General features: G+C 44.3%; 1 protein-coding gene across 1 annotated transcript in view; it reads left to right on the forward strand.

The window, feature by feature from the left end:
* Nucleotides 1–451: 451 nt before the first annotated feature.
* Nucleotides 452–12,310, forward strand: part of LOC128338396 (hormonally up-regulated neu tumor-associated kinase homolog A-like) — a 55,487-nt gene continuing 43,628 nt past the window's right edge. The window contains exons 1-3 of the mRNA XM_053280807.1: nt 452–703; nt 1,649–1,941; nt 5,431–5,486. Of these exons, the coding sequence (XP_053136782.1) occupies nt 452–703; nt 1,649–1,941; nt 5,431–5,486 (601 nt within the window). The remainder of the gene's footprint in view (nt 704–1,648; nt 1,942–5,430; nt 5,487–12,310) is intronic.

Below are 12,310 nucleotides of genomic sequence, written 5' to 3' on the forward strand. Positions count from 1 at the left end.
GCGTTGACGTCTTTACACAATGAATGGTTGTGCTGTTGTCTCCTGAAATACAGGTAAAGAGAGCTGTAGCCTAATTTAGCTGATTGGTGTTAGTGGCTGGTGAGCAGAGCCCTCGGTGCTAATGTTGGCCTCTGTAAATGGGAGTGGCTTATTCCATGAGATTAGGTGACATGGGAGCTGTCAGTTCTGGGGCATTAATTGACATTGTGTATCAGGTTAGGTTAATAATCTCCAGCTTGGTTCTGCTTGAGCAGACCTGCATGCCTGCAGATAGAGATCAGTGATGAAAAGGTAGCCTCCGAGGGAGGATGATTAAATGCTGTACAACCAATGGCTTGGTCCTTGCGCCTCGGGATGTGCAGACTGCGAATCTGTTAAGCCTTCCAAGTTGCCTTTGGAAAGGAGCACTCGCCTGGAGGCTGCGGTGTCAGCCAATCTGACCCTTTCGAGAATGCCTGCAGCAATCAAAGCAGCTCCAGATGGCAGAGCCACAGATTCTGAAAACCAGGACAGGATATTACCAGACTGGGAGAAAAACAATAGGGATATACAGACACCTGCTTGTTTCAGCAAGATGTCCCAAGAGCCCAGGAAGAATTTTCCCCACACTAAGCAAGTTGGGAATTACCTAGTTGGCAAAATGATCAACAAAGGCTCCTTTGCCAAAGTGATGGAGGGGCTACACATCCCCACAGGGGAGAAGGTAAACTGAGAGTGGTTAGAATGAGTGGAATGGCCACTGATCTCACTGCAATATGTGCAGAGGAAGGTCAGGTTCTAGTTCCTTCCTTCCAAAGTGTGACCTGCTTCTTCTTCTTTTTTTTTTAGCTGAGGTAGCGAGAACTGAAGTGGTAATACATCTGTCTGCTAAAATGCTCTGAAACAATGAGCCAGACCTTTGAAACGTTTGTTAATGTTATTGTATACAGTATGTGTTGTGTATTGTATATAATAATTAGGTCCTCCTTTTAAATCATTTTATTGTTTTTATAAAGTAATATAAATTATATCTTGATTTTTATATTTTATACATTCCTATAAAATATATAGATTATTAATAATTATTTTAATAGCTTTTATTAATAATTTTATTTCCTAATAGTGATCCAGTTATTCTCAAATGTAGCATTCCATGTAGTTATCTTGGTTATCTTCCCCTGGAAATTCTGCATTCAGGTTATCTAAGGCTGCAATTCAATCCACACTTACTTGAGAGTAAGAACAATTGAACACAGTGGGCCTACTTACAGATAAACATGTATAAGATTGGGTGGCAAGTAATGCATAATTTGGGGTGGGGGTGGTAGTATTAAGCTGATACTACACAGTATCCTTGTGTGCAGATATTCCACTGTTGATCAGCTTACTATAAATATTACTTTAAATTAAACAAGAAATATATATTCATTGAGATTAAAGATGTTAGAATGCCACCATGATCGCAAAGTATGTTTCACTGGGTACAAAGAATTAGATTTCATCAACTGGAATGGAAGAGAAATGATGTATCCTGATGCCATCTGTCACAGTGATCAATAATCAAAAATGTGTGAACATCAAGTATTTTTTCCGACATGCTGAAAACAAGTCTGTGGTGCTAAATTGAGGTCAGTATCACCCACAGTATAACAACATTTCTATGATTTAGGTAGCCATAAAAGTTATTGACAAGAAAAAAGCCAAGCAGGACTCCTATGTTTTAAAAAATATGAAGCGTGAACCCCGGATACATCAGATGATTAAACATCCTAATATTGTTCAGCTATATGAAACCTTGGAGACAGAAAACTCCTATTACATGGTGATGGAACTGTGCTTGGGAGGAGACCTCATGGACAGAATCTGTGAGAAAAAGAAACTGGAAGAGAGAGAAGTAAAGAAATACACCAATCAGATCATGTCTGCAGTTGAACACTTGCACCGTCATGGAATTGTTCACAGGTACCAAAATGGGGGTGGGGCGGAGTGGGAGGGAGTAGGGATGTGCGAATCGATTTGGATACAAAGCGATTTGTACCCGAATCTAGCTGATTCGGGTGATTCGGAGACAAAACGAATCACCCCTGTGGTCCATTGGCTAGATTCGGGTACCTGAATCGATTCGGGTTTCGGATCTGTTGTATTAATTTCCCCAGATTCCCAGCTTTCATTTAAAAAAATAAGCTAAGCTCTAGCCATTATAGAAGTGGAGTTATGGAGCAAAATGTGTGGTCACTATTTTTCAAGTGTTCAGATTCTTTGGTGTATAATAACTTTCACTCAATGAATCCTTATGAGGATTCATTACACACCTTCATTTCTTCTATTCATTTTGACTGTCTTTTAGACAGTGCCAATTGTCAACTGCCCTGTGCCAACTACACCCCACTCCCACCCGCAAGGCAATGAGGTACTACTCAGTTTAGGGTAAGTGCCTAATGGGTAGAGGCTACCACCCAAATTGCAGAGGGATTGGGCAAAGGGCTGGTTTTTGGTGAATTGTTGAAGTTTTCCATAGGAAATCATGTAGGTTTCAGCAGCCCCATAACTGCACTTGGGGGGTGCTGGGGTGGCCCAGAGTGAGTGGTGGTGTAGTAAACAGAGTGTGCCAGCCACCCCCATGGGTTTCTAGCCCATGGGGTTCAGGGTTCTGTTGTTTCTGAGGTGTTCTGAGTGTAGATCGTCTGGTAGCAAATGAGATTTTCAATACAAACCATGAATCCACTCTCATTTGCTACCATAGAATCTACACTCAGACCACCTCAGAAACAACAGAACTCTGTACCCCATGGGTTAGCAACCCCATGGGAGTGGCTGGCACCCTCTGTGCACTACACCACCACTCACTCTGGGCCACCCCAGCGCCCTCCAAGTGCACTTATGGGGCTGCTGAAACCTCCATTATACCTTATCGGGAAAAACCTTAATGATGAGTAAACTTCAACTATTCACCAAAAACCAGCCCTTTGCCCAATCCCTCTGCAATTTGGGTGGTAGGCTCCACCCATTAGGCACTACCACCTCACCACACTCTTCCACCCCAGATCCCACTGTATGCCCCAAATCTGCCTCAAAGACACTAAACCTTCAACTATTCACCAAAAACTAGCCCTTTGCCCAATCCCTCTGCAATTAGAGAGCCAGTGTGGTGTAGTGGTTAGAGTGCTGGACTACGACCAGGGAGACCCGAGTTCAAATCCCCATTCAGCCATGAAACTAGCTGGGTGACTCTGGGCCAGTCACTTCTCTCTCAGCCTAACCTACTTCACAGGGTTGTTGTGAAAGAGAAACTCAAGTATGTAGTACACTGTTCTGGGCTCCTTGGAGGAAGAGCAGGATATAAATATATTATTATTATTATTATTATTATTATTATTATTAGGGTGGTAGCCTCCACCCATTAGGCGCTACCACCTCACCACACTCTTCCACCCCAGATCCCACTTTATGCCCCAAATCTGCCTCAAAGACACTAAACCTTCAACAGTTCACCAAAAATCAGCCCTTTGTCCAATTCCTCTGCAATTTGGGTGGTAGCCTCCACCCATTAGGCATTTAACCTAAACTGAGTAGTACCTCACTGCCTTGTGGGTGGGAGTGGGGTGTAGTTGGCACAGGGCAGTTGACAATTGGCACTGTCTAAAAGACAGTCAAAATGAATAGAAGAAATGAAGGTGTGTAATGAATCCTCATAAGGATTCATTGAGTGAAAGTTATTATACACCAAATAATCCGAACACTTAAAAAATAGTAACCACACATTTTGCTCCATAACTCCACTTCTATAAGGGCTAGAGCTTAGCTTATTTTTTTAAATGAAAGCTGGGAATCTGGGGAAATTAATAGGACATATCCAAAACCCGAATAGATTCGATTCGGATCAGCCGTGTTTCGGATCCGAATCGAATTTGGGGTGATTCGGATGGGTCAGATTCGGATCCAAATCGAATCAGGGCTGTTTCGATTCAGTTACAAATTGAAACACAGAAAATCCGAATTGCACACCCCTAGGAGGGATTTCCTTTTTATAACAGAAAGGGCATGATAAAATGCTTCATAAAGAATTTTGTATTTTCCTGTGTTTTGTTTTTTAAAATAACTGCAGTTAGGGTTTCGGATTTATCTCAATGGGCAAAATCCAGCAAGCCCTTTAAGTCACATTGATTTCAGTGGAACAGCTTTAAGCATCTGCTTAATTCTTCCATTGAAATCAATGGCTGACATCCTGACTAAATTTACCAGAGAAAGTCCTGCTAAAATGCAATAATCCTTTGCAGTAACCCCTGATCAGTATTATTGAGAAATTTAGTCAGGATGTCAGTCAGTAAGAGTTAAAGATGCTTGCCTTTGGTGGATCATGCCCCGTTTATATACTTGAGAAAATATCAAATTGTTTATATGTTGAGGGCTTCTTTCACACAGGTCTGTCAGGTCTGGTTCTATCTCTGAATTGAGAAAGATGTCTAGGAGGCAAGCTGATCCCATTAAAGCATGGCGTGCCAATTATTTAATTGACTGTATCTTTATTGCCAGGGGAAGGGCAAAACCATTTGGATTTCCTTTCTCAGGTACTAAAATGTCTCAGGCCAGCCTAGAAGATTCAGTACGAAAATAAACAAGCACAGTTTTATGAGTGCAAAAATTGGAGAGGGACGAGAATCAGCTAGTAAATTATTAAACTATTAAATTATTAGGAAAATGAACTAAATGTCCATCACTATGACAACAGGGTTGTGCATGGAGGGAGAACTTCCAGGCCATTGAGTTGAGGGATGGGTAGGAAGTTTGTTCCACACTTTCCTGTTGACCTGAAGTCCAAAAGTTTACATTTTCCCTCATCTCAGGGGTGAGTGCAACTACTCTCTCACACTGAGGATAGTAGCAGATTGCACTTGGATTTATTACTGGAGTGAGCTTAAATCTGATCCCTGCTTCTGTTGGTTGTTTTGGGGTAGCCTCATTTTGCTGTAAAACAAATAGGGGGCAAGCTTGTCACTGGGTGGTCGGGAGCTCATTTGGCATTATGAAAGGGGAGGGCACCTCACTATGCCAACTGATGTCAAGTGAGAGGAGGACTCAGGCTGGCCTTGGCTTCCACATCAATTTGCTCCCAAACTGGACTGGTATTAGGTAGGTACACACAACTGTGGGCCATGAGATCCTCTGCTATTCTCTCATGCCTTTTATTTGGATCCTAGATGATCAGAAGTGCTTGCCAGTCCATCTGTTTTTGCGGTTCCAAGCAGGAGATTTATAGTTACCATACAAAAATGGCAGGCTGCATTCAGTTTGGCAGGTCACAGCAGGTGAAGCTGCAAGTCTCTAGGAGCTATTTAGTATGCATCTAATAGTTTCATCAGTTACTCTGGAAAGCCATAACTTGCTGTTCAAAAGAGTATAGATCATAAGACAACACACTATCACATAGACTTTCTCGCTCGATTTGTTTAGGGATCTGAAGATTGAAAATTTTCTACTGGATGAAAACAACAGCATCAAAATTGTTGGTAGGTGTATGTCACGCACAAACCTTTCTCACCCTGAGATGGTTTTTGTCATTCTGCACTTCATAGTTAGGATAATTGAGAACCAGTGACTGAATAAATAGCTACAGTACAAGTAGCTGTTAGGGTTGTGGGCTCAAACCTCACTTGCTTGTCTTGTCTTGCTGTCAGTTCACCGAGCATGTGAGAAATGCATGTCCTCTTGCCTGGTGGAGAAGTCTAAACTGGGGATGAGAAGACCTCCCCTGGACTGCCCACCACCTCACTAGTCCATTCCCAAAAGAATCCATAGTAAACAGATTAATTTCTTGGATTTCCTTTGGATACCTGGAAAGTTTTCTGAACTCCAGACTGGGCTTAGATCAGGTTCCTAGGCCTTGGTTCAAGGTGATGACATCACTGCTTCACATCATGATGGGAGGTCAAAGACCTTGCGTGTTCTTCACGCCATGAATGGTGGCCTTCCCTCCACCCCCTGTTTACATTACTCATCTCCCCTGATACCCAGGGTGGAATCTACCACATACTTTCCCTGCATGTTTGAATTAATTGAGTGGATTTGGCTCAAACCCCAAAACGTATTTTTTTTTATTAAGTCTTCAGACAAGCCTACTTAAATCTATGGAAACTCCATACGTGTTTTGTTAGCCTTTATGTCTCACAAATGTTGGACATCCTGAGGAAATGAAATCAATGACTAAATGTTATTAGTCTTCTGCTCTTCTTCATGCACACACTTTTTTAAAAAGGCTAACACAAAACTCCCCTTCCTTTTTCTCACATGCTTTGAGCAGTGAAATGCTGACATAGATTCACTTAAAAGTGTCATCACTAGCATGATCTGAGATGGCTCACACCAAAATGATGAGAACAGTTAACACCTCATAGACATTGTTGAGTGCTGTAAAGCTCAGGCAGGCATTAAGGTATCAGTTCTACTGGTGTAATGTTTTCATAGTCTTTTTCTGAACCATAAGAGCTATGAGTAAAATTATGACTACCCTGAAGTCAGTGGAAATGTTTTGTGGCCGAGTCAGAATTTCAGCCTAGCTTTTACATTGGCTGCATTCACACGTAATATGAAACTGGAGGCTGACAAACCCGTGGTTTCAATTTCAAACCATGAATCACATCACAGACAGTTGTCCAGACATTTGGCAACTTCTGGCTCCAGGGCAGGGTGGCCCCTCCCTGCTCCTCAGCTGCTGAGGCCATATCCACGGCACCCATGTGCCGCTTGCATTGCCAGACCGAGGGCAGGGTGTCAGCACATCATCCATGCAGCCGCCATTGGCCACAATCCCCTAGGAGGCATGTTGATTACATTCGGCTCGCTCCAGCTTTGCTGGCCGGCTTTATTGGGCCGGATAACAATTTAATTCCTTCCTCTCTCCACTCCCATCTATGTCACCACAATAAAACTGTACCAGAACATGGAATCACGTGCTAAGTACTTGACAGCAGAGGGGGACATCTTCATGGAGTGTGTGGGGGGCCCCTCATTGGTTCAGGTGGTGGCCCCTTTATAATTTAAACCTCCATGCATTTTTCTGGATGCGGGTGGCATTGGGGTGGAGTGCCCGGGGGAGGGCCACTAGCCATTTCCCTCTCTCCATGTTTGCCAAATATCTCAACTTTTCCTCCCTCTGCATCCTCTCCTCTCTGAACCTAAGGACCCATGGGTCAACACCAGTGTTCCCTGTAAGAAGGAATCCCAGATGTTGTTGACTATAGCTCCCAGAATCCCTAGCTGCAGAGGGCTTTGGCTGAGGATGCTGGGAGTTGTAGTCAAGAACATCTGGGATTTTCTGTTAGAGGGAACACTGGTCAACACACTTCCAGCTTGAATAAAAGCAAGCCCTCCATGCACAATGTGCCCCCAGCAGTCTGTGCTGCACACTGAGTCTTGGGGTGGGGTATTAATATTAATACTAATACTAGTACTACTACTACTAATAATAATATGAATAAAAAGGTCTTCACCTGGCATCTAAAAGAACAAAGTGATGAAGCCAGGTGAACCTCACTGGGGAGGCTATTCCATAAATGAGGGGCAACCACTAAAAAGGCCCTCTTCCTCGTAGCCACCCGCCTCACCTCGTTTGGCAGGGGCATCTGGAGGAGGGCCTCTGAAGAAGATCTTAAGGTACGGATAAGGACATATGGGGCAAGGCGCTCTCTCAGGTAACCGGGTCCCAAGCCGTTTAGTGCTTTAAAGGTTAAAACAAGCACTTTGAATTAGGCCCAGAAACAGACTGGAAGTCAGTGAAGCTGATGAGGCACTGGTGTAATATGATCAAAATATCCAGTCCCAGTTAATAAACTTGCCCATCTATTTTGTATCAGCTGCAGTCTCCAGACCATTTTTAAAGGCAGCCCCACGTACAATGCATTGCAGTAATCTAAGCGAGAGGTTACCATAGCATGAGTAACTATGGCTAAGCTATCCCTGTCCAGGTAAGGTTGCAGTTGGGGTATCAGCCAAAGCTGATAAAAGGCACTCCAAGCCACAGAGGCCACTTGAGCCTCTAGTGACAATGCTGGATCGATGAGCACCCCAGACTGCAAACCTAGTCCTTCAGGGTGAGTGCAACCCCATCTAGAAAGGCTGAACATCATTCACCCAGGCAGAGGAACCACCGACGAACAATACTTCACTCTTGTCTGGATTGAGTCTCAGTTTATTAGCCCTCATCCAGTCCATTACTGCATCCAAGCACCGATTCAGAAGAGTAACGCTTCCCCTGCATCTGATGAAAAAGAGAGATACAACCGAGTGTCATTTGAGTATTGATTACACCTCAAGCCAAATCTGATGACCTCTCCCAGCGGCTTCATGCAGATGTTAAACAGAATAGGGGAAAGAATGGACCTTTGTGGAACCACATAGCATAACTGCCAAGGGATCGAGCAGTAGACCCCCAGCACCACCTTTTGGGAACGGGCCTCTAGGTAGGAGTGGAACCTCCTCCAAGCAGTGCCTCCCACACCCAACTTGGCCAGCCTATCCAAAAGGATACAATGGTTCAATGGCATTGAAAGCTGCTGAGAAATCCAAGAGAATTAACAGGGTTGCACTCCCCCCTGTCTCTCTCTCTGCATAGGTCATCTCACACGGCGATCAAAGCAGCTTCTGTTCCAAAGCTGGTCCTGAAGCCTGATTGAAATGGATCTAGATAGTTGGTTTCCTCCAAGAGTGTCTGGAACTGGTCAGCCATGACACTCTCAAGAACCTTGCCCAGGAAGGAAATATTTGCCACAGTTGTTTACATCCTCTGGGTCCAGACTGTTTTTTTTTTTATTTTTAGGAGTGATCAAATAATAACTTGCTTCAATAATGCTGGGACCACTCCCTCTCTCAGTGAGTTGTCTAGGACCTTCTGGACCCAGCTAAAAACTCCCTCCTTACTAGATTTAATAAGCCATGAAGGGCAAGAGTCAAGCATGCATGTGGTTGGTCGAACCCGACTAAACACATTGTCCACATACTAAACACATTGTCCACATTGAAACTCCTCCAGCAAAACTAGGCCAGGATTTACTCTGGGCATCTCTCCCAATGATCCTGCATCAGTCATAGTGTCCAACTCATGGTGAATGCAAGCAACTTTACCCTCAAAGTGCTGTGCAAATGCATCACAGGGTGCTACCGAGGGTTCTAATGCACCGTGCCCAGGGCCAGATTTCAAAAGGCCCTTCACCACCTGCAAGAGCCCTGCTAGACGACATTGAGAGGATGCAATGGTGGATTAAAAAAAAGTGTTTCTTTTGTTCCATTACTGCGACAGAGTAGGCTCGATAATGAGCCCTAACTGATGTTCGTTCAGACTCACCCTGACATTTCCTCCACTTACGTTCCAACCATCTCCCAGCTTGCTTCATGGCCCTCAGCTCAGGTGTATTCCAAGATGCTGCACGGGCTCTGCTTTGTGGGAGTGATCGTGTCGACTGCCTGAGCCACCTCTCCATTCCAGAGAGCAACTAGAGCTTCGACAGGAGTGCCTGGCATACCAGCTGGAAAATCCCCCCGAGCCCTCAGGAATCGATCTGAGTCCATCAGTCTCCGGGGTGGACCATTTTTATAGCTCTCCCACCCTTGCAGAGAAGTGTAGCTGCTAAGACTCTAAACCTCAGAAGGACGTGACCTGACCATGAACAAGGGCATAGATGACATATCCCCCACTTTCAAATCAGTCCAGTTAAAAAAACCCAAATCCAGAGTGTGCCCCAATTCATGTGCTGGGTCAACAACATGTTGGGACAGCCCCATGGTTGTCATGGCAGCCATGAAATCCTGACCCACCCCAGACAAGGCAGCCTCAGTATGGATGTTGAAGTCAACCAGAACAATCATTCTGGGAATCCCCAAAACCAAATCCAAGACCACCCCCGTGAGCTCAGGCACGGAAACAGCTGGGCAGCAGGGTGGGCGGTACACCAACAGAATCCCCACTCTGTCTTGAGAGCCCAACACCAGGTACAAACACTCTCAACTGGCACTTACTTGGACAGGGGGCCTAGAGAGGGACGACGACGACGACGATGACTACTACTAAGGCTATTTATATACTTCTCTTCAACCAAAGTTCTCAAAGCAGTTTACATAGAAATATAAATACATAAATAAGATGGAACCCTGTCCCCAAAGGGCTCACAATCTAAAAAGAAACATAAGACAGATACCAGCAACAGCCACTGGAGGGATGCTGTGCTGGGGCCAGATAGGGCCAGTTGCTCTCCCCCTGCTAAATAGAACAGAAAGACCACTTTAAAAGATGTTTCTTTGCTCAGTTTGCAGGGGTGACTGCTAACAGAGCTTTTATAAATTACAGCAACTCCCCCCCCCCGCCCTCCAGCCTATGTTGGTGCTGCACTAAATATCCAGGTGGACACATCTGGGAAAGACTAATCACTCCCAGTTCCCCCACCCAGGTCTCTGTAATCAGAGGTGCACCTAGGTAATTTTGGAGCCTGGACCTAAAGGCCTTTGGAGGCCCCCTGCTGCAAGTTAAACATCGTTTTTTAACATGCAGGTTCTTGAGGGCTATACCCCCCATGACAGAATAAACAGGATTTGGGAGGCCTCCAGGGTGTTCTCCATGTTCTCCCCTGCACCATCCAACCCCACTCCCCAACCACTCATCACCTTTTGCACTTGCATTTGGAATGAAACACATGGGTTTATTACAGACTGCTTTCACTTCATTTGACAGCAGTACAATGTCAGCCCTGTCATTAGTGTGGCAGGTACAAGTGTATGCAATCTCTGATCCCACTGCTGCCTCAGGTGTGGGTGATGACCCCATACTAGCATCACCGGTTTAAAGGGCGGTGTGCCCTTCCAACTCCACACACCTGCCCACCTTGACAATGGGACAGATGGAGATGCTCCCAGGCATGTATTGTGAAGGCCACTTTCACCACCTGTGCCTCCCTGCTGACGCCGGCTGTGGGGCCTGCCAGCACAGCATCCTTGTCTCCACTGGGCACCCCTCTGCCACTGCCCTTATCCTCTGGATGTGTGGGCAGGTCCACAGGCTCCTCTAGAAGGACATCTCCCCTTGACCTGCAAATGTTGTGCAGGATGCAGCAATCCAATGATCATCTTTTGCAGCCGTTCCTCCTCAACATCCAGCAAGGTGTGAGGGTGTGCCACCAAGCTTTCAGCCTCCTGAACACCAGTTTGACCATGATCCTCATGCCTGAAGTTCATGATCAATAATAACTCTAACCCAACAGGAGTCACGCGATATATGCTCAGACAAATGAATAACACACTGTGACTGAATATATTAAAAGAGGAATGCTCCAGACATAAACTAATCACCCTCAATTCTTTTATATATTAGACATATCAGAGCTAAAGTAACATTCCCACTTGATGTAACAAAGTGCATAAAAATATAATCCAAAATTTTCAAACAGATGTATAGTTCAATAGGCACTTGGGTGTAAACAGTTCTTATCTTGTAGTCTGATAGTCAACTGATGGGGTTCAATACCAGTTGAATCCAATAGGGAGAACACCTCTCATCATGATGTAATAGTGCACTCTCATTCTCAGTAAAGCATTCTCATTCTCAGTTTGTTCGAGGTGGAGATAATATAAGTAATTCAAGCATGCATTTTAGGGACCAAACAATGTACAATATCCCAAACAATTTACAATATGGATTATGTACAGTATAACTAACAATGTACCATAGTATACAAACAATGTACCATAATATTACAGATTTTCCAGATACTGCCGTGTATTATTGTTTTTAAACAAGGATTTTCTGTTTCGTAACTGAATATTACTTCTTCAGATAACACCTAAACGGAAGAACAACACATCATATTATATGAGCTCACACCAACTTTCATTTCTCTGCCAAGTGCTGTCCCCCTCACACAAATCCACTTAAAAACACTTACCATTTGAGGTCTAAACATTACATACTGTAATATCACAACTGCGTTGTCCTCCCACGGTGTTTAGGGTACTACGCCTGCAGAGACATGCTTGTTAGTTCTACGCACTCCCTTCTTTCTTATACTACTCCCAATTTAGCACGCAGAGGACTAATGACCAACAACTGCATTCTTTACTAGATTAGTTAATTGCTATACTTTCATCCTTCTCTCCTAATCCTGCAAGTCCAAGATCCCCATTCAAGATGCTGTAACAGAGTGACTAAATATATTCATCTTGTTCCTAATGTGTTGTCCCCCCAAAACATGAGAGATCCTGGTTAGTATTAAGACCTTCAATATGAGTCCTGAACAGGTGTATGAAGAACGCCTCTTTCCTTAATAATGTAGTATTCATATCTTCATAATAA

Source organism: Hemicordylus capensis, chromosome 1, assembly GCF_027244095.1.
Source record: "Hemicordylus capensis ecotype Gifberg chromosome 1, rHemCap1.1.pri, whole genome shotgun sequence".
Taxonomy (NCBI): domain Eukaryota; kingdom Metazoa; phylum Chordata; class Lepidosauria; order Squamata; family Cordylidae; genus Hemicordylus; species Hemicordylus capensis.